Source organism: Elephantulus edwardii, unplaced genomic scaffold, assembly GCF_000299155.1.
Source record: "Elephantulus edwardii isolate Elephantulus edwardi_28Jun2011 unplaced genomic scaffold, EleEdw1.0 scaffold00091, whole genome shotgun sequence".
Taxonomy (NCBI): Eukaryota; Metazoa; Chordata; class Mammalia; order Macroscelidea; family Macroscelididae; genus Elephantulus; species Elephantulus edwardii.
The window spans coordinates 1457761-1480869 of record NW_006399841.1 but is presented as its reverse complement, the minus strand read 5'-3'; the positions used below and the strand labels follow the sequence as shown (position 1 = coordinate 1480869).

Sequence of the window (23109 nt, the reverse complement as noted above, 5' to 3'; positions counted from 1 at the left end):
ATGAAGGTAGGTAAAATGACTCCACGTCACCAAATGCTCTGTTGTTGTTGTTGTTGTTGATTGTCTTCGAGTCGAGCACGACTCATAGCGACTCTATGAACAAAAGACCTGAAGCCCCTCTACAACGATCGACATTTATCAAAGTTCATAGAGTTTCCAAAGGCATGTTGTTTAGGAAGTGGATGCCACACCTGCTTCCAACCAAGTGCTTTATTTAACCTTTGTTAAACACCATCAAGTTGCAAGTACAGTCTGAAAGAAATGAACGGTGTCTCAGCGTCTGAATGATTGGCGTCTCCCTACTTATGAGTGAATATAAACCTCTTTTAAAAAGTTTATTGGCTATGTGGGGGGGGGGGGGTTTTTCTTATGTTAGTTATTTTTAAATTTTGAGGAAATTAATTTCTCCCTAAGTTCTCTTTTGGCCTCATTTGTAATCCTTTTGGCAACAGAGAAGTTTCCATGTTAGGATAGGAAATTGTCTTTATCTTACCGTCTAGGCTCTTGGATTTCACGCCCTGTTTAGAAAGAGCTCTTGCTTGCTCTAAGTCAGAAACAATGCCAAGACCGATAGTTTGGGTTTGATTTTTTTTCCTCCCTGAGTCTGGTCTACAGTTTCTTCTAGGTTTTTTGGTTGGTTTGTTTCTCTCTTTTTTTAAAATTAATTTTAATGAAAGCCTACAGAGACTGAAGGTTTCCACTCATTCATTGTTGCACTTTTCTCCCTGCCCACCCCTTCCCCCAATTCACTTTTCTACTTGAAAAGTAAAAGAAAAAACTCTTTCATTGTTATGCAATATTCCCCCAGGTCCACTCCACTATGCAGCCTTTGTTCTGGACTCCTGTCATGACAATAATACCCAATCGCATGTCCCTTTTAAACAGTTCTCTTCCTCATCTGTTTCAATGCAGTATACATCATTCCTCCCCTCCTTCTCTGCCTTCCCTCAATCCTGATGTCAGTCTCGTTTTACAACAGTGGCCCTATGTAATATTTGTCCTTTTGTGACTGAGATATTTCACTCAGCATCATGTCCTCCAGGGTCATCCATTTTGCATAATATTTCATGAGTTCCTTGTTTTTCAATGCAGTGTAGTATTCCATTGTGTGAATATACCAGAGCTTCTCTATCTATTCGTTTGTTGATGGGCACTTGGGTTGGTTCCAACTCTTTGCTATTGCAAACAGAGCCACAATAAACATGGGTGTGCATTCTTCTAGGCTTTTTTACTGTCTCCGTATGACCAAGACCCATTGTGGTTGAGTGGATTGCAGTTCATACTGACCTGTTGTGGTGGTGGTGGTGGTGGTGTACCATTGAGTCGGAACCACCCCCATAGCTGACCTGCCACTGGGTTTTCAGAGTCAGTAAATCTCACAGGAAGAGATTGCCTTACCTTCTCCTGCAGAAGAGCTGGTGGTTTTGAACCATGTGCCCTTAAGTTGGCAGCTCAACTCCTTACCACTATGCCCCCAGAGTTCCCTACAGGATTGACTATTACTCCTGCAGAGTGCTTGGTGCACTCAAACCACTGACCTTCTGGTTCATAGCCTAGCACTTAACCACCACACTACTAGAGCTCCATAATTACACCTTTATACTTAACTCTTTGGTCGATCTGGAATTTATTTTGATCTAAGTCATGAATTAGCTTTATTTCTTTTTCTCATTGGCTTAGCTATCCCAATAGTATTCATTTCTTTCACACACTTATTAGAAATGACCCCTTTATGTAGACTTTCCTCATTCCCTGTTAATATCATCTGCCTCCTAACTCAGCATTGGCACTCCGGGGCCCTCCACACATTTTACATGGCAAGGGCCACAAGCTATTAGTCAAAGCCAAATATCAAAGGGAGTGAACCAGGGATAGAAGAGTCAGAAAGCTGACCTTGAGGTGATCGTGGCTTGAGATAAACACAGGAGTGCCTTGGTCCCAGTAAGGAATGCTTCTTGGGGTCTGCACCTCGAATGCTGTTATTCTCAGACTCTTGCTTGAATCACACACCACACTGTTGCTTACCAACACATGATTGGCAGGAAGGTTGAGCTGTCAAAGAGCTAAAAGGTTTAAACTTAAAAAAAAAGCTGAAAGGGAGAGAAGAAATTTGCTTTCTAATGGTAGGTCTCGATGTTGCCTGCCTGAGGCTTTCAGTAAACAGGCGACTTTTTCTCACCAAAGCTGACAGAGAACATCTGAACGGAACAACGGGACTCATGAAAGCTGGGGGGGAACTGTCTCCTGCAGCTCCTGACACGAGCTCGGCCCCAAACCGTGAGGCTTAGAGAGCACCATGTGCAGACGGGCGAGTCTGAGGAGTCTTTAAGGAGAAAAACAACAAATCTAATGTACCAGAAAGCGACATAAATATTTAATATTTGTGAAGGCATGTGGGGCAGGTACTCTAAAAGCGATGCCCTTTTTGTTGTTATGGTTGTTGTTAGGAGCCGTCAAATAAGTTCCAGCTCAGAGTCACCCCATGTGAAGAACTGCCCGTAGACGTTTCTAGATCATACTCTTTAGGGGAGCGGACCCCTGGGTCTTTTTCCAGCAGAGCCACTGTGGGTTGAAACCTCCTGTATTTCCATTGTCAGCTGGGCGCTCACTTACCTCAGGACGTATTGTTCATGGCTGAATAGCAATAACTCTAAATAACCCCAGAGCTTATAATTTATTCACAGTTGCCAGCTCACTGCCATGGACAGGAAATTTCAGATATTTTTTTTCTCCCAGGAAAAGGACTGGAATGAATACTCTTCCTAATCATTGGAGAGCCAGTGACAGCCCATCTCCGCAGCCCCGTCCACCCTCTGGCACGCTCCCTTGAGCCCCCTCACAATGCCCTCCATGTACTTTTGAGCATGCAGTTTTGTGTAGAAAAAGCCCTTCTCAATATAGCTTTGGTGGACCTCCCCGGTTGAAACAAGCTTGGAAGCAGGACTGGCATCCACTTCCGTAAACAGCTTGCCTCCGGAAACCCTGTGAACCTGGAGAAAGGATGAAAGTCACACATGCAAGTGCGGAGAACTTTCGTTCACAGGGTCGCTATGAGTCGCCTACAACTCGATGGCACTTAACAACACAACACTATAGCTAGTGTTTCTCTTGTTCTACAGCTTTCTGATGACCTGAGAGAAAATTTGCTCCAGAATATTTCTTAGTTAATGATTCTAGCATCATCTGACTAGATCAGTTGGGTGGGGGGGAACACAAAGTCTTGTTGCAGTTGTTTATAGTGTCCTTGTGTGTTCCAAGGACAAAGGTGTCCAGAAGAACGTGTCCAAATGAGATGGATTTGCACCCCTCTGAAGCCAGACTTGCTGAGCAAAGAAGCCGTTAAGCACCACTGTGCCCCCACCCGAGCCTGGGCTTGTTCTCTGCAGCCCAAATCCTAGATCAGTAGCTACCTTAATGTGATCTCGTCTTTCCCACTTTCTTCCCTCCAGGAACATACACAGTGAGGCTGTTTACTTAACTCAGGGTGCTTATAACTCCTGAACTAAAAATGCTAAGAAAGCGACTCTTATCCCTCAGGATTGGAACGTAACAGAGCCACCCAACCTGACAGATCTTTGATGTTTTCAGATATGCTGAAGATAGAATTTCCAGATGCTTGCTTTCCAAGCTAGCAATTACGTGGGGTTAAAATGTTGTTTTAGAAGTTTATACAGAGACAGAAGAGTAAAAGGGACGAGCTGTCTCGAAAAAGGAAGGGAGGGACACAGAAAGAAATAGTTGTGTGTTCCTCTTCCCATGTCTGTATTCCGGGCAGTAAGAGTGTGTTTTACTAGTAAGACAAATTTTAGCAAGCTTTGTTGGCTTCGTGAACGTGCTTTCTGCTCTGGGTCCACGTAAAAATAGTCTCAGCCTTCTCTATCTGTTCGTATCTCACTTTTTAAAATCCCCTTTTGATAAAAAAAAATCTGCTTGTGAGCGTGTGTTAATGTTCAGAGTTTTATGATCATCTGGTCACTGGTGTTAGTATAAACTAGTCCTTATGAACTGAGTCCTTTCTAAGACCCCAGATTCCATGCCCTCCCTCGAAGCAATCACAGAGGCTCACAGTTCGAATCCTCTAGCTGCCCTGTGGGGGATGGGTGGGCAGTCTCCTCCCGTGCAATTTATTGCCTCTGAAAACCCACTGCAGGATAAGCTATAGGTCAGTTCTGCCTCACAGCAATAACATATAATAAAGATTGGCTCTGTCCTTCTATGATTTAGAGCCTCAGACACCCCACTGGAGGGTCAGCTACAAGTCAGTTTGGACTTCTAGCCAGTGAGAGGTGGTGTGTGTTTGTGTGTTTGTTTTTTAACATTTATGATAAACGCAGAGAGCTCAGACAGCAGAGTCCCCAGAGAGCTGTGCTGCTGTCCCAAAGCGGGGGGTCTCTCAGGCAATCTCCTGTGTGATTTACAGCCTCCAAAAACCCACTGGAAAGTCAGCTAGGGCAAAGAGATTGACAAGGGTTTGGGGTTGATTGTGTTGTTTTTTAAAAAGTAGATACTAAACACAGGGCCCTGTGGCATGGTGGTTAAAGCGCTCATCAGCTCCTCAGGAGAACCAGGAGGCAGTCTGTTTCCATTAAGATTGGCAGCCGCTGAAACCCTGTGGGCAGCCCGGCTTTGCCTAGCAGAGTCATGTGAGACAGAATCCACTCCACAGCATGGGCTTGATTTTATTATTATTATTCTCTTTTTACGTAAGAAACATTCTTTCCCAGTATCAGGGAGTCAGAGATTTTGTGGTGAGCTTTACTTGCATCTAAGGGTTCTCTGTGGACAGGTTGAGACACTCGTGTTTGCTAAGAGACCCCACTGTGTAGATCATACAGGTCCCCAGACATAACTGCCCCTCGGTCCGCTCTGCACAGTCCCCACCTGCCAGGTAATCGATGTGCGTGCACTTGTGCTCCACCTGTTGACTACTTGTGGTCCAGCCACTAGTAAACCAGCTAAAGTCCAAAACTAACCATAGATCCTTGGCTAATGTTCAGTCTAAACAAATACCATACAGTGTACGTATACACACACCCAAGTATCTACCAAGCAAAGTGTCCACTCACAAGGGAATGCCTCTTAATTTCATGTTTCTTTCTTGTTTTTTTAGATAAAAAACGTTGTCCATTCCTTGGTGCCTAATAAAGCATTTTCTTGTGTTTCTTTCTTTTTGTTTGTTTTTTTTTTTAAAAGAAAGCTAAAGAAGCTTCTTTAAAGGGGCTCCAAGGTGGGATTCCTTGGTCAGCAGAGAAAGAGACAGGAAAAGAGCCAGACCAGGGAATACCACCCCTTGTATTTCTTTTGCATTAGGTATTAATCAGGGCTTGACCTCTTCAGAGGACAGAACATTAGCTAGTTACCATTGGATACCGAATTTGCCAGAAAACCCTAAAGTACTTTCAATCACACACACCCATGTTTATTGCAGCTTTGTTCACAATAGCAAAGAGATGGAAGCAATCAGTGCCCATCAACAAACAAGTGGATAGAGAAGCTCTGGTATATTCGCGCAATGGAATACTACTCTGCATTAAAAAACAAGTAACTCATGCAATATTATTCAAAATGGGTGACCCTGGAGGACATTGTGCTGAGTGAAAGATCTCAGTGCAGCTCCTTACCCGTGGGTCACCAGCACTCCCTAAAACACCTTTATATGTCACAGTCCATTTCAGGCTTTCAGGCAGTTTATGACACCAGAAAACTAGCCTGCCCTAGTTAGAGTAACTATTACTATTAAACACTGATTCTTATGTAGTCCGTTTTAGTATTGGCAATACCCACCATCTGTGTCCCAGGCAGAATGCTGGGTGTTTCACCTTTATTATAATTTTATGACAGCCTGTCATGATAGATACTGTTATCCCAACAAAAAAACAAAAAAGAGAAAGGAGTAGAACTGATAGACTAACATTGCCTGCTTCCCACACTTGGGTCCTCACCTCAGCCATGCAAATAGATAATGACACGGGATTTGTTTAGTACAACTTGAATTGTAAATTAGTTATTCTTGTTCTTCTTAATGAAACTCCATGGTATGTTTGACCAGACAATTTAATAGTTTGGTTTCATTTTTAGCCTCATTATCAGAGTCACAATGCCGTAGTAAGGGTATTAGTTTGTCTTTTGCATGTCAGTAACAATAATTCTTCTTTTCCTCCAGCCACCAGCTAAATACCTCCTTCCAGAGGTGACGGTGCTTGACTATGGAAAGAAATGTGTGGTCATCGATTTAGATGAGACGTTGGTGCACAGTTCATTTAAGGTAAATCAGCATAAAATATTGTCAGTCTTCTTTGATTTGATGATAAGTATGTTGGGAAAATGAAAATGAAATAGAAGAGAGCTGGTGGTGGTTCATATATGACTTCACTGTTCATTAAGGCATTCCAATAAGCTGCTCATTAACTCAGGTGGACATTAACAGAAGTAGTTGAATGTTAACATAATTAGTTTGGAGAAGGAATGCTGGGCTGCCGACACAGAGACCTCATTCTTCTTTTTTTTCCTATAATTATATTTTATTAATTTTCATAAACATTTACAGAGATTTTGGGTTTCCATTCATTCACCGCTGCACCATTCTCTCTACCCTCCTCCCAGTTTGTTCTTGTCCAAATGCCACAGTGCTTTTCAAAGCCAGTTCTGATTAATCTTCTTTGTCAGTGTGTCCTTTGCCATTCCCTATCACTCCTCCCTGAGAGAGACTTCACCCTGAGTCATAAGGAAAAGGGGACGGCGTATTCTCTTAGCTACTTCCTGCTGAAAAGGGACGCTGTGGGTTTCAGGGTGAAGATCTTCTCTCACTACTCTAAAGGGCCCCTTTGGCAGTAGGAAACACATAGACTATTATGGAGACTGATTTTGGAATTTAGATGCTGACTCTTATTGATTGTGCTTGGCCAGAGACCTCATTCTTAGGAGATTAGAGTTTCCAGTGCGCTAACCAACAAGGCTGTTCCTTGGAAAAGGGGCATCATGCTTAGAAGGGTGGAGGGTCAGTGAAGGAGAGGAAACCCCTCAGTGAGAGGAATTGACAGTGTCTTCAGCAGTGGGCACTAGTGTGTCCGAGATCATTAGAGGATGGCACAGGGTAGGGCAGGGTTCAAGCTGGCTGTCAAATTGAGTCAGACTCGATGCGACAGCACCTAACAACAACCACAACCACCCCTGAAGAACTACATTTTCATGTGTCACGAGGCAGGTGGTGCCCCAGGGTGTGACAGACGTTTGTCAAGCGACCCTAAGTGCTATGTGTTTTGTTGGAAGGTGCTGGGGAGACACTGTTGTAAACTGCCAAGCAACCTTCTCCCCTGGACATTTTCTGAGACCACTTTTTGTTGCATTTCTAGCTCTGAAGAAGGCTTCCACAGCTTAGAAGCTGGACACATTCAACCTTTGCACCCCACCCCTTCATCATATCCATGATGAAGTTCCCAGAGGTTTTCATAAGCCTAACGGCTGAATACGTACAGGCGTACCTCAGAGATACTACAGGCTGGGCTCTAGACCACCATAAAATGGCTATGCAGCTATGCATCTAAGCTCTGTTCACAGTATACCTAAACTAAGGAGCCCCACGGGCATAGTGCATAATGTGTTGGGATGATAACCCAAATGTCAGTGGTTCAAATCCACCAGCTGCTCTGTGGGAGACCAGTGTCAAATTTTACAGCCTCAGAAATCTGGTGGTAGGGTTGATATGAGGGAGAGTCTACACTTCACAGCTGTGAGTTCCATTTTTGGTGGGCGTTGAGAGATGAGATAGTTAATTAGTTAACAACAGTTAATGTCCTTGGAGAGGGACATCATACTTGGGAGAGTAGAGGGACAGTGCAGGAGAGGAAGGCCCTCAATGAGATGGATTGATTCAGTGACTGGGGAATGGGGATAGGTATATCAGAGATAATAAGATTGGCACAGGAGAGAGAAGGGTTTAGGGCTGTTGGACATAGAGTCCGTGTGAATCACGGGTGACTCAAAGGCACATAACAACAACAATAGGATTATGGATTATGGCAGGAGCTCTGGTAGCCTAGTGGTAAGAATCAGCAGTGCAGTCCCGAAGCCAAGGGGTTCGAAAGCACCAGCTGCCCCTGCAAGAGGCTGGGCAATCTCACGTGATTACTGCCTCTGAAAACCTGCTGGGAGGTCAGCTGTGGGTCACTTCCAAGTTGGTACACAACAAAAGATGGGTAGTCCCCTCCTGTGCCATTTACACCCTCTGAAAACCCACCGGAAGGTCAGCTGTGGGTCGCTTCCAACTCCACAGTACAAAACAGTATTAGCGAAATGTGGCACCAGTAGGCTTCCTCAATACAGGTTTGCCGCAGACCTTCAATCTGTAATAAGCGCAGTATCTGGGAGGCACATTAAACCGTGGTGTGCTTGTATCCACCCCGATGTCCTCCGGTTAGGGTACAGAGCTGCAGTGATGATCGGAGCAAGCCATGCCCGCCTCACTTCCTGTCGCCTTCCTCACTCTTGAGTGAGCATCTTGAGTTAATTTTATATGTGGTATGAAGTACGAATCTTGGTTCTGTTTTCGGAAAGTAGATCCTTTATTTTGCCAGCACCATTTGCTCAAGAGTCTGTCTTTTCCCACTTGAAGGATTGCATCTCTTTATCAAAAATCAGCTGTCTGCAGGTAGATGGTTTACTTGGGTTGTGGCTGGCAGTGGCACTACTGGGCTATGACCTGGCCAGTTACAGCCCATGGGCCTCTCCTCCCAGCTGGAGCGCCCTTCCTTTGTTGCAAGGCGTAAACAGGTCCCCGTCCATGTGTGCATTTCACATTGACCATCATCATTCCCTCATAGGTCCTTTCCAGGGTTGGTCCTGGGACTGTAGTGGCCTTGTGTCCTAGCTCAGCCCTGGATAGAATCGAGAGCCTCTTATTCCCAGGGATGGGGTCACTCGGGGCTTTTTCAAGTCCTCCTTGTGGAAAGTCCTTCAAAGCAAGAACAGGTGCCGTCAAAGCTTTGAGTGTGTGCAGTGGTGGTCCTGTCACCTGAGGTTCCTGACTGTTTTCAGCTTTAAAGACAAAGCCTTGGCAGCCCCTGGCATCGCCATCCCCTGCTCAGAGGACATTGGTACCACCAGCTACCTCTCATTTTTTCCCCTCTCCCCAGACCTGCCTAATCTTGCAGACAGAATATTCCTTATTTTATGATTTTTTTAAAATGTTCTGATGATACTAGATTTCTCTCTAAGAATGTACACGGTCTCCCCTGGAAAACGTGCACTTGTGCATTGCAAAGGCTCATGCGTCCAGGTGGAAACGCTGGCTTTAGTCTAGCCTCCTCTCTGGCAGCATGTGAGAGGAAGCTGAGGGCCAGGGGCATGCTGGGCACTGGGGAATGGCTTTGCCCTTTTCGTATTCTCTGTGGAAGATGGCTCCACAGCCTAATTCCTTGTGAGCCGTTCCTTCCTTTTCTCTTTCCCATTTGTTCAATATGTTTACTTGTGGAATTGTAAAATGTTGAGCCCGCCCTTGACCCTCCCAAGTCTGGGAGTAAAAAAATGCTCTGTGGTTTTAAGCCCCACGTGCTGTACCAAGTGCTCTGTGATGGTTCTGGGATCAAACAATTTTCACGTGTCTTCGGTTTACATATCACAGAAGAATGTTTGTGTGTACAGTGCTGGACAGACTCCAGCTCAGACTCTGGCCACAGACATCATAACTGAGTTCTGTCGCTGCCCAGTGGCCAGCTCTGACAGTCAGTCCTCCCCTCTTGTCCTGAGACATTGCAGACTGATGACATAGTTAGGCCTGTTCATTTGAGCAATATTTTGACCTAATTTGTGGCATTCCATTTACAGCTATGGGTAAGACCATCAGTAAGAACTTGGGGATGGCTGAGAAATCCTGTTTTAATTTTAAATGCTGTTCCTAGTGCAAAAGAGTTCCTTTCCTTCTCTAGGAGTTCTAGGAGTTTGTGGGTTTGCGAGGCCATTTGCCGCAGGGAACCCCGGGGTGGGCTGGCCTCCCCAGAGGACAAGAGACACTGATGCTAGGCCACCAGGCAGCGCTCAAATTCAGAAACAGTCAGGATAGACAGAGCCGAGGTGCCCATCAAACACAGCACAGGGCTTAGGGGAGAGCGGAGGAACTCGGGCCACAGGGAAGAGCTGCTCCCCAAGGTTGTGGCCTGTGGTCTTGGCAGTAGAACAGCGTCCCTCACTCTCATGGATTCAGGTACAAAAGTGTTTTGCCACAAGTAACACTGTCCTATGACACTCTCAGTGCTGCTTACAGAAAGATTGGACAGAGACTTAGGGTTTCCATTCATTCATTGTTGCACTTTTCTCTCTGCCCAGCTTCCCCTCCCCCAGCTCGCTCTTCTCTTTGAAAAGTAAAAGAAAACTAATTTCATTTGTTAAACAATCCCTCCCCGCAAGTCCACTCCACTATGCAGCCTTCATTTTGAAAAGTAAAGGGAAAATTCTTTCACTGTTATACAGTCCCTCCCCCCAAGTCCACTCCACTATGCAGCCTTCGTTCTGGAATCCTGTCATGACAATAACACCTAATCACATATCGCTTTTGAACAGTTTTCTTCCTCATCTGCTTTAATGCAGTATACATAATTTATCCTATCTTTCTCAGTCTCCCCCCAACCCTGAGTCAGTCCCGTTTTACAACAGTGGCACTATGCAGTATTTGTTCTTTTGTGACTGAGATATTTCACTCAGCATAATGTCCTCCAGGATCACCCATTTAAAATAATATTTCCTGAGTTCCTTGTTTTTCAATGCAGCATAGTATTCCATTGTGTGAATATGCCACAACTTCTCTATCCATTCGTTTGTTGATGGGAACTTAGGTTGTTTCTAACTCCTTGGATTGTGAACAAAGCCGTGATAAACATGGGTGTGCATAAAGATTGGATTTTTAACTCACCAGCTTCTCCAAATAAAAAAGATGTATAAGTCTCCTTCTGTGAGGATTGCAGCCTTGGAAACCATCTAGGGCAGTTCCTCTCTGCCCTCCAGGGTCGCTCCAAGATTGTCAGAATTGAGGTTCATGGGACCGGCAGGCTGCCCCCTTTCCCCCTCTGGTGGCCAACAGCAGCTCCTGCCGTCCTTTGTTTTCTGAGGTCCCCCACCCTTGGGCCAGACCATTCTAGCCTTTGATGAGACATGAAGCAGGTGATCTATAGCGTTTGGACCAAGATTCTGAAAATGTTCGTGATATTCAAAGCAGAAAGCAATGCACTTTCCTGCTTGTGTTTATTTTAAGGGATCAAAGCATGCTTTGCCATTTTTCTCCTAAACTGTTTATTCCAATAATCAAAACATTGGTCCAGGCAAGACTTTTTTTTTTCCTCCGTATTAAAATTTCCACTTTCCAGAGGTACATGGTTCAAATTCAGCAGATGCTCTGCTGGAGAAGGAGGGGCAACCTCCTCCTGTATCAGTCAGATCCAATTTGATGGTACACACACACAGACACACACACAAATAATAATAATAAAAAATTCCAGTTTCTTTTTGTTCTTTCAGACATATTAATTGTGGTTTCTTTCCCCTCTAGCCTATTAGTAATGCTGACTTTATTGTCCCTGTTGAAATTGATGGAGCAATACATCAGGTAAGAAATCAAAGCTAAGTATGCACGTCATTTACTACTTTTTTTATCATCTTTTTATTAATTTTAATGAAAATTTACAGAGACTTTGGCTATTCATTTATTGTTGCACTTTTCTCCCTGCCCACCTCTCCCCCTCACTACACTCTTCTCTTTGAAAAGTAGAAGAAAAGTTCCCCCATTGTTATACAATCCCTTCCCCTACATCCACTCCACTGTGCAGCCTTCATTCTGGACTCCTGTCATGACAATCACACCTAATCACATATCCCTTTTAAACAGTTCTCTCCCTCATCTGTTTCAATACAGTATACATTATTTATCCCCCCTTTCTCAGTCTCCCCTCAATCCTGATGTCAGTCCTGTTTTACAACAGTGGCACTATGCCGTATTTGTCCCTTTGTGACTGAGATATTTCACTCAGCATTATGTCCTCCAAGGTCACCCATTTTGCATAATATTTCATGAGCTCCTTGTTTTTCAATTCAACATAGTATTCCATTGTGTGAATATACCAGAGCTTCTCTATTCATTCATTTGTTGATGGGCACTTAGGTTGTTTCCAGCTCCTTGCTGTCGTGAACAAAGCCGTGATAAACATGGCTGTGCATATATCTGCTTGGGTGTCAGTTATGGTCTCTTTGGGGTATATTCCCAGTAGTGTAATTGCTGGGTCAAATGGTATCTCTATTTGCAACTTTTTGAGAAAGCGCCATACCGCCTTCCACAGTGGTTGCACCATTTTACACTCCCACCAACAGTGAATAAGGGTTCCAGTTTCTCCACAACCTCGCCAGCATTTGTTGCTTGCTGTTCTGTTAAATTCTACTATTCTAACTGGGGTGAGATGATATTCGTAGTTGGTTTGATTTGCATCTCTCTTGGAGCTAGGGATTTTGAACATTTTTTAATGTGCTTGTTTGCCATCTGAAGTGTCTGTTCATATCCTGTGCCCATTTTGCAATTGGATTGTTTACCTTTATCCTGTTGTGGTGCTCAAGTATTTTATAAATTCTAGATATAAGTTCCTTATCTGACATGTCATTACCAAATACTTTTTGCCAGTCTGTCAGTTACCCCTTTTTAAGTAATATTTCTTGAACTTTAGATCTCCCTTGCAGAAGTGATTTTATTACTGAATCAAAACGAAGCAGGTGTTATATAATAAGACAGTGGTTTTCTACTTGTATTTAACATTCAAATGAATTTCTTTTACTTCGAGTATATAAGGGAAACAGAAGATTTATTTATAAATATTAGATGTGGTTGCAGCTTCAAATAGCTCTTTGATTGAATACAGCTTTCTTAGACATGTCCCTCTTTTCCACTCGCCTAGCTTGATGGGCTAATTAACTTCCTCAGGTAATTACTTTTGGCTCCTGTCCTAGTGGGAGCAAGAAACTGCCACAGGTTGCTAACTTCCGGTGGATTCCTGGGGAACGATGTTCCTTGCAGATGCCAGCTTCACGCTGACCTTGTCACTCCCGCAGAGTTCTCCTCCTGTGACTCTTAAGCAAAAACTCAGTCACCAAGGAAGGGTGGGGGAGGGTGTGAGGTTCTGAATCCACAGGTGGCTTTGACTAACGATGCCTTCTTTCTTCAGCTGGCATGCATCTTGGTTCTTTCTGACTTTGTCTTTATCTGCATGAAGCTCCTCTAGAAATAGCCTTGTGCATGAACATATTGGAAACATCTCGAAGAGAAAATAGCCTTGGGGGTTGGAGAGTAGGAGCACTGCTCTTATTCAGACTTTCCACAAGCGAGATGTGACCGCTTCCTTGAGGACTCCGAGGTCTTAAAGGGTGTGCATGTCTGGTGTTAAAGGGTGCGCGTGTCTGCTCTTAAAGGGTGCGTGTGTCTGCTCTTAAAGGGTGCAAGTGTTCTATCCAGGAAGGAGAACCTCTTGGTACTTGAACCTCACAGACGCCTTCTTTCCTTGATTCTTTGACATAATTAGTCATCCTCTTTGACTCTTGAATGCAGAGTGTCTCCAGATGTGGAAACTGAGGCTCAGCTAGGGAAAAGGTCTGCTTCAGGATCAAAGTTGGGAAGAATTAAAGTGTGGATCCCACTTCTGCCCCCTCCCTCGCCCTGTTCACACCCTCCCTCCCCCTTCCCTTGCTTCTCTCCTGCTCCCAGGAGGCCCTGCCAGAAGAGAGTCCCACAGCAGAGGCAGCCTCTCACCAGCATCTCCACACTTCATGCTTTTAAAAGCCGTGAGGGAGCCAAAGCGCCAGGCACTGGGGCATTTAACATTTGCAGACGCATCTGAATTAACTGAGCCTCTGAGAAGCAGTTAAGGCTCCTGCATTCATTATCTTGGCTCATGTTACAGAGCTCTGGTAATGAGACAAAGGAGAGCTGTCCAATGGTGCAGCGGGAACTGGGAGTGGAATGCATCCTCCGCACCACGTGACTGTGAGCACCCCGTGGGGCCTGGCCTGCTGTGGCCAGCCTCCCTCCCCGCTGTGCTGTGACTCCCCAGGACTAGGCACCCCGAGGGCCCCAGGCCACGAGGCCGAATCCTCTCCCTCCTGAGGAAGTGAAGCCACGGGAGCTGAGAGCAGAGGACCGCGGCCCTGGCGAAGGCCGTGGCCTCGTTCAAGTAATCCAGGATAGGCTGTGCGGGTCCCAAGGGGCCTATTCTCGGTTACTTGCATGGGGACGCGGGCCTGCACGCCCCGACCTTCCTCTCTGCCACAGCACCAGCGCCAGAGTCCTCACAAGTCACCCTTGTGAGGCCAGGAACTGCCCTCTTAAGTGGAGCAAAGCGTGCATCCCTCATGGTCCTCCCAGGGACACAGGGGACACAGGTCCGCAGTTCGCCCATTCACCCTGCTTGGCCTCCCCAGTGGCCTGCCACGTCCTGAGAGGTGCTGGTCCCTGGAGTCTCATGAGCAGAATGCGGGAGATAGGCCCTGCCTTCAACACCTCCTTCCTCCTCCTACCTCCTCAGGGCAGTGTTGATATCCACCCCAGGCTGTCCCACTCCTCTGGCCCCCACCTTCCTCCTTCCAGCTCCTCAGAGCAATGTTGGCATCCACCCCACGCTGTCCCACTCTTCCAGACCCGCACTCTCTCCATGAGGCCACAGGTCCAGGCTTACCAGGCTCTTTCAAGTTTCCCGTGACTTCTGGCTCTCTCGAACGAGTCAGCAGCACCATAGACCTTTCTCGGTCCTGCGTGGTGTTTCTCTGGCATCAGCAGGCCTTCCTCGTGGCCCAGATCCCACCGTCTCGCCTCTGGGAGCCCTCTGCTTCTCCTCACCTCCAGCAGGATTTCTGCCCCCTCTCTCTACCGTGTGTAGCCCTTTGTGTGCTCACCCCAGCCCACCTTGCATGCTCCATCTTCCAGTACCTCTCCTGCCATGTGCCACCGCCCCTCTTCGAGCATTGCTTCCAGAGAGCTGTTCACACGACCGTGGCCATTCTTGACCTCCACTTACTTCAGTCCTCTGTATTATTTCGTTCACCTGAATACGTACTGCTTCTCATCCTTATGTACCCAGTGAACTCCTATTCATCCTTCAAGGCCCAGGTCCACAGTTACCCTCTTTCATGCCTTCCTTTTCAGAGGTTATGAAATGTCCTTCATTTAGCCTCCACTGCCAACAGATTGTGAGGATCGTGCAGGACCGGGCAGGGTTTCATTCATACAGACATAGAATCACAGGTGTTACTTACGTGTCCCTTCACACCTACAATCACTGGTACATAAGTATGTAGGATCACTGAGTCAGAGGTGACTTGATGACACCCAATTTCAACGTGTCTTTCGTTAGGAGTTCTGGTCCCTGAGTGGCCCAAACCATATGTGCTCAGATGGTTCAGCTTTGCCTGGCGGTGCTGTGGAGGAAATATCTGCTGTTCTACTCCTATAAACTTAAAGCCACTGCAGACCCTATGAGGGATACACTACTCTGATACACAGGAGGTCGCCAGGAGTCAGCGTTGTCTCAGAAGGCGAGCTCTTCAAGGACAGGGCCTGCTCTTTATTCTTCTCTGCGACAGCTCCTCCAGCTCCTCCGGCACCAGAGCCCAGCAGATAAGGAACTGAATTGAATTCTAATGAGTTTGCTTTCTTTTTGTGAAATGGCTAATTCCTAATGGAATTTATTCAAGTCTTAATTAGTGCCTCCCTCCTCCCTCCCTCTGTCTCTCTCACCAGTTTTGCCTTCTCTCCCACTTTCCACTTGTTTCCCAGCTCCCTAGCTAGGAGCACATGTGGGCTAAAGCCCGGCTTCCTTGCCTTGCCCCAGCCGGGCTGGCACAGAGGCTTCCAGAGCCCAGGCACTCATGGACAGGCTACGCTCAGCCCCTCTCTGCTCAGAGGCCCCCTCTCATTCCCAGGAGCCTGGGAGCAGGCTAGGAGGCTCTGATGGCATCGTCCATAGAGAGCTTTGCTGCTGGTGGAAAGGCCGCACCTCTGGTGGTTCGAATCCACCAGCTACTCCAAGAAAAAGATAGGCGTTCTCCTCTCAGATGATACGGTGCCTCTGAAAACCTGCTGGAAGGTCAGCTGTGAGTCGGTTCTGACTCGACAGCAGTGACCTTGACTTCTGAGAGCAGGCTAGCTTCACCTCACCGGAAACATCCCTGTGTGCCAAGCCCAAGTGCAGTGGGCTGTGAAGCACTCGGGAGGGAGGAGTTCGGCCAGGTAGGAAGTAGAAGCAGGAGCGATCACATGGTCACACGCCTGCCCAGTGGTGGGCTGGGACGGAGCTGCAGAGGGACAGCCGTAGACCATGGCTGGGCTGGCCCAGAACAGGCATCCTTGAACACATGTAACGTGAACGAGGGCTTCACACCAGCAGCTCAGCCTTCCTGCCACTGGGGTCTGAGCACCCAGGACCTTCACCCACGTTGTCTGCCCCTTTCTCTCTTCAGAGGGCATCTGCTCGGAATCAGACCCAGAGCCCAGACTGGGGCCTGTGTCTGGTCTAAAGGGCCATGTCTGACCACAGCCCCTCTGCAGCCTGGGCCTCTGTGGGCCGCCTAGCCACCTGGGTGCAGGAGGCCTCCCGGAATCATTCCTCAGGGCGTCTGGGCCCCGGGCCTCCCCCTGCAGCCACTCTGACCCTCCACCCTGCTGTCGTCCTGCATTCGCAGGTCTACGTGCTCAAGCGGCCACACGTGGACGAGTTCCTCCAGAGGATGGGGCAGCTGTTCGAGTGCGTGCTCTTCACCGCCAGCTTGGCGAAGGTGAGCTCGCTCCCAGCCCCTCACTCCATCCCTCGCCTACTCTCTGTCAGGCAGCCCTTTGTTAAGGTGGGGGAAGCCGTTTCTATGGTGACAGGTTCCCACCCCAGATGGGATGGATGCAGGCCATGTGCCTGGCACCCCCCCTGAAAGGCTTCTGGGTTACCATGGTGATGGGGCACATTTAGAACAAATGCCGCGCTTAAGTCGCTGTACGCAGCCTCCCGGAGCTGGGCTGTCTGCAGACCTGGGAAATCGCAGACGTGTCCGGTGGAACCGAGACGGGGTGGCTGCGTGAGGGAGGCACATGGGTGCACCTTGCCCATTGGCTGGCAACCAGACGCAGGCAGTGCAAGCTCCGAGCCCTCGGACTGCGTTTCCACACGTTCGAAGGCGAGATGGGTGAGGGAGAGCGCTCGCCCACACACACACACACACACACACACACACGCCTGAGCGGCTTGCTTTCCCTGCTCTGACGAGCTGTGTGAGCTCAGGCAAGTTACTTCATTCCTCTGGACTCTGTTTCTTCTGTAAATTGAGGGTAACATCACCTCCCAAATGAAATAATACCTGCAAAGGGCTTAGCACTTTTCTGCACCTGGTGTCCCTGGAGCACCTCCTGAGTGTGGTGGACCCTCATACCCACCGCCCAGGAGCTCGCAGGAGCCCCAAGCTGGCGGTTCAAGGCTTTCATGCCTTCATTCATTGACACCACAGATCTGTGCAGGTGAGTGACATGCAGGTTCCCTTTCTGCAGCTCACTATCTGTCATCGTGATTATTACGGGGATAACATGACTCAGATGTTCTCTGGCCTCACAGCTGGGTCTCAGTCTCCAACCAAGCATCACCGTTAGAGCAGGCGACTGATTACTTGGCCATGAGGCACCGCCGAGGGGAACGAGCTTCACAAGGTACCCTGAGGTGTGCCCGGCACAGAGCCAGGAGTGAGCTCCCCTGAGATCCTAACTTGGGGTCCCTGCCGGTGTCCCCATGGGCACCTCTAACACCCCGCCTGGCCTGACAGAGGAGCCTTGTGGAACCCACACTGACCATCTCCCTGCCTCTCGACCTGCTCCAGGCAACCCCACAACAGCCTCCTCCCAGGCCTGCCTCAGAACAGCCCACTCAGGTGTCCTGACTCCTCCCCACCCACCCTGCACTCTCATCTGGGGTTGCCAGCCCGGGCATTCCTCATTTGGCCCTTATCTGTGGTGGCTACAGCGGGCAGGAAGCCCACTGCACAGCCTCCTGCCAACCTCCTCGCCAGACCTTAACACATGGGCCTGCTGAGAGAGCATCCAAACACAAGCCTTATTTTTGCACACTAAAAAGAGTACATGTCCTCGGAGGGGGCATAGCCTGTCCGCGTGGATGGTCTCTGGCAGGTGAGTGGTGCCCGCACTAATTGTATCTGTGCATCAGTGGCCTCTCTGACGGGGCTCTGGGACGCCGAGGAGCCTGAAGTAATAACCAGAGAAATAATAAACAGGATGATTGCACCGATGCCTGTGGACAGGGAGCTTTTTTGTTTTTCCTCCTTTGGCAGACATGAAAGCACGCACACACACACACACACACACACACACACACACACACACCCCGTTTCCTTGGCGTCATCCCCAGCTTTCACTCCAGCATCCTCCTCAGCCTCTCCTCCTGGGCTCAGCCCACCTGTCCCTCCATCTGCCTCCCCATCTCTCCTCTCGCTGCCCCTCCAGCCGCGCAGCCAAATCAGCCCCCAGTGCACCCTTCCACCCTCTCCGGTTCTTGTGTTCAGCTGACAGGAGGCCGTTATTCCCCAGTTCTTAGTTCTGGGCTCGACTCCCAGGCTGGCAGCAAAGGTGTGGTGAACATCCAGGCCCGCTACCACCACCCAGGGGCCCACAGGAGCCCCACGCCGATGGCCCAGGCCCTTCAAGCCTGCCTGCCTTCATTCACACCACAAATATTTGTCTGTGCCAGGCGCTGTACTGGACACCAGGGAGAAGAAAAGAGGCAAACTCCCTGCCCTCGGGAAGCTTACATTCACCACGTCCATCTGCAGGACTGGAGCCCTCAGATTTAGACCCACTCTTTAAGGGTGCCTGCCACCACCTAGAGTGATGATTGTGGAAAAATGAATCCTGGTTTTCCATCTGGAACCTGCCCCTTGGCCGTTGGCCTCACCAGCAGAATAGCATAGTGCCCTGGACCTTCCCCCTCTGTGGTCCATAGGAGAAGCAGCTTGCTTGGACTCTACTCAGGATGTCCATGGGGAGGAGGACTTTCCACCAGAGCCCGAGCCACTGCTGGTCACCCTGCAGTGCTCACCCTGCAGCCAGGCCCGTGTTTGCTCTCCACCGGACCTGCTGGCCGCTCCACTGCCGGCTTCCCCAGCAGTCCCCAGGCCCTGCTGAGCTCTGGCCATCTCCTCACTCTGTGTTGGAGCTGTGACCTCACCTCAGGCGTGAACTGCCCTTTGTTCTTCCCGGCCCACCACCAAGGGCAACTCGCCCTTCTGTCTTCCTGTTCTCTTGAACGTCGTCTTTTTTTTTTCCATCCAATTTATCCATCTCTGCAGAACACCCTCGCCCCCACCCCAGTACACAGTGATGGTTAAGCAGAGTGACCGGGGCTCCAGCTCCCTCCCAGAAAGCCCTGGGCTCCATCTTCTCACTTCCAGGAACTGTTATTGTTAGGTGCCATCGAGTCAAGTACGGATCATAGCGACGCTGTGAACAGCAGATCTGAACCCTGTCCTGTCCAGTTCCATCCTTATCCTCCCTGACACATTTGAGTCCTTTGCACTGACACTGTCAGTCCGTCTCATCGAGGATCTTCCTCTCCTTCACTGACCCTCCACCTTTCCAACCATGATGTCCCTCTCTAAGGAATCAGGCTCTCCTGACAACATGCCCAGTGTGTGTGAGGTGAGGCTTCGGCGTCTTTGCCAGGCGCTGGTCTGGCCCAATTGCCCGGAGCATCTCTAGGCGGCACTGTGAGCTCGTGCCATGCAGGCACGTGAGAAGTCAGCACCTTCCTTCACCGTGGATGGAGCTGATGTGGCCTGAGCCTCTGTGAGGTTGTGAACACAGCAGGCAAAGCCTGCGCCCTGATGGAGGACGAGAAATGAACAATCCCAGGAAAGGTACACTGAAGGAAATGACTGTGAGGTGACACAGTGTCCACAGAGGAAGATGGAAGCAGACTCTAGATAAGCCCTCAGGAAACCCAGGATTGGCTCAAGAGGCCATCATGCGTCATGCAAAGAGCTGGGCAGAGAATAGGCTCCACAGAGGTCATGCGGGTGCAGAGGGTCTGTGTTCAAGGCCAGTGTAGCCCCAGTGTTGGTGAGGAAGCTGCAGGTAGGTAGAAACCCCACAGCTGAGATGATTGGGGCACACAGTAAGGCATTGGGTGTCGTCCTGAGTGTGGTAGGTGGGCAGTGGGGAGTTTTAAGCAGTGGCGGCTCTGACCTGTGTGAGGTGAGGAGACGAGAAAGGAGTCTTTTTGGGAGGCCATCCCAGGCCAGAGACGAGAGACCTGGCTCTGCTTGGTGATGGTATAAATAGAGGGACGCAGGTGGAGTTGAAGTATTTTTGGAAGTGGGACTGACAAAAGAGTTTTGATGGATTGGATGAGAGGAGCGAATGGAATGGAAGAATCCTGGGCTGTCTTACACACCCGTGGAGGAAGAGAACCAAAGTCACTGCCAAGTGGGATCAAGTCCATCCCAAGTCCTCCAGACCCAGCAGGACAGCCTAGAACTGCCCCGAGCATTTGCAGCGCTGGGAATGCTGCACGGAAGTGGACTGCCCAGTTCTCACCCTCAAAGCAGCTGGTGGGTTTAACTGCCGACCTTCTGATAAGCACCCTTGTGCTTTAATCATTGGGCTACCAGGACTCCTGGACTCTGGCGGCCTAGTGGCAAGAAGCTGCACTGTAATCCTGGAGGCACGCGGTTCAAGGCCACCAGCTGCTCCATGGGAGAAGGATGGGCACTTTCCTCCGCTGCAATTAACAGCCTCTGAAAACCTGCCGGAGGGTCAGCTGTGGGTCGGAGGGTCAGCTGTGGGTCGGTTCTGACTCAACAGTACACAACAACAAAACATTTCCTTAAATGCCACTTGTGAAAAAGAATGGGAGTCTCATTCACCAGGTCGGGGGTTCTGGGCCTGCCCAAGCGCGCCACCTTACATGATCACCCCTGTTTTCTAGTATGCAGACCCTGTGGCTGACCTGCTGGACCGCTGGGGTGTGTTCCGGGCCCGGCTCTTCAGAGAGTCGTGCGTGTTCCACCGAGGGAACTATGTAAAGGACCTGAGTCGCCTCGGACGGGAGCTGAGCAAAGTTATCATCGTGGACAACTCTCCTGCCTCCTACATCTTCCACCCTGAGAACGCAGTAAGTGGGCCCAGCTGAGCTCAGGACCCCATCCGAACGGCCTGACTGGCCAGGTGCTGTGGAACTTCCGATTGCCGTTGTTGTGATGTGCGATTGAGTCACCTGCAACTCATAGCGACCTAAACCCTGCTCTGTCCTGTGCCAATCTCACTGTCTCCGACACACCAACCCCCATTACCCCAGTAACTTTGTCAATCCACCTCAATCTTCCTCTCCTGCACTGTCCCGCCACCTTCCCAAGCATGACGTCCCTCTCCAAGGACTGATCCCGCCTTGCAACATGTCCAGAGTGTGTGACTAAAGGTTCAGAATTCCTCCAAGGAGCAGACTGACTTCACCCTCTCCAGGATGAACCTGATTGTTTTTCTAGCAGTCCAAAGCTCAAAGGCATCAACTCTCCTTCTATCATCCCTAGTCATTGTCCAGCTCTCTGATGCATAGACCATGGCCTGTATCGGGCGCACCTTAGTCTCTAGACTGACATCATTGTTCTTCAGTACTTTAATTTTTTTTATTTTATTATTTTCATGTGTGTGTACCGTCAAATCAGATCTGACTGGTACAGGAGGAGATTGTCCCTCCTTTCTCGGCAGAGCATCTGGTGGATTCGAACCGTGCACCTCTGGGATTGCAGTGCACCTTCTTGCCACTAGGCCACCAGAGCTCCCCTCTTCAGTACTTTGGAGAGGTCTCTGACAACAGACTTTCCCAGTGCAGTTCGTCTTCTAACTTCCTAGATGCTGGTACCAAGAGTGTTGATTGTAGGCTTCTTAAAGGTGCTTAATTCCTTTCTTGTTTTTTACCAGAATTCTTGTTTCCTTTTATCATGCACCATTCTTACAGCATTTACGGTACCTTTCTTGCCCTTTTTCTGCATGAAACTCCTCCTTTCATGATTGACCAAGTTATTTGACCTCATGAGCTGTTCATTGATACCTCATCTGCCAAATAGGGATGTAGGAACACCCATCTCCCAGGATTTTGGGGGGATTCAGAGAGGCAGTGCTGGAGCAACACTTGAGAAGCAGCGTGTACACAGAATGCCTGTAGCTTGTTAGCATTTGCAGAATTGTTACTGACAAGGGTCCATCTGTCACCAGCCCTGCTGCCCAGGACTGGATGACCTCTGTGGGCTCAGAGGGCCTGGGTGACCTCTGCCACAGATTTCCTTTTAAAAGAACAAATAAAACACTTCAGTAATGTCTTCGAATAAGGCTGTCAAGTTTTACAGCCTCACAATGGTGTTTAGAAAGTATACAATGGGAACATTTTCTACATAAAACTCCCTGGAGCGTGGCAGCCTCCCAGTGCCAGCTTCCTGGGTGCAGAACAACCTTCAGAACATGAGAGAGGTGCCTTCCTGGCTTCTGCCAACATTTCCAGGGGCAAGAGGAGTCAGCTAGGCCCCTGAGTGATTGTCGACCACTCACACCCACCCCTCAGCTGCAACAGGTTTACTGAGAAAGACTGCCTGCCTCTCCCAAGCCCCGGCTTCAGAGACTCAAAAAAAGTCACAGGGAGTCCTTTCCTTGAGCTCAGGACTCTGTAGCGCCACTTACAGACAAAAAATGCAAACATGCCAAACCATTAGTATGTCGTCATTATGTGCAGAGACATTTGGGAAACATTCCTCATTTAAATATGTTACTGTACACATCAACATCATACATCTTGTAGTGTCCCTTAATCATAATTTAATAAGGGCTACTTTTCAAAAGCATCAGAATTACGTTTTCACACCACAGCAAAATTAACAGTTCCCTAATACCATTTTATATCCAAACTGTTTTTAATTCCCTTGTCATCTCAAAGGGTTTTGTTCTCTTTGGGATGTTTGATTCAGGACCCAGATGAGGTACACACGTTGCTGTGGTTCAGGTGGTGGTGGTGGTGGTGGTGATGGTGGTGGTGGAGGAGGTGGTGGAGGAGGAGG

The 23109-nt window shown here is 48.6% G+C and overlaps 1 protein-coding gene across 2 annotated transcripts in view; it reads left to right on the top strand.

Moving 5' to 3' along the window:
• Window positions 1–23109, top strand: part of CTDSPL (CTD (carboxy-terminal domain, RNA polymerase II, polypeptide A) small phosphatase-like) — a 137538-nt gene that overhangs the window by 107708 nt on the left and 6721 nt on the right. For both annotated transcript variants that reach the window (XM_006890596.1, XM_006890595.1), the window contains 4 exons: window positions 6164–6265; window positions 11537–11593; window positions 16699–16791; window positions 20991–21176. In XM_006890596.1, coding sequence (XP_006890658.1) covers window positions 6164–6265; window positions 11537–11593; window positions 16699–16791; window positions 20991–21176 — 438 coding nt within the window. The remainder of the gene's footprint in view (window positions 1–6163; window positions 6266–11536; window positions 11594–16698; window positions 16792–20990; window positions 21177–23109) is intronic.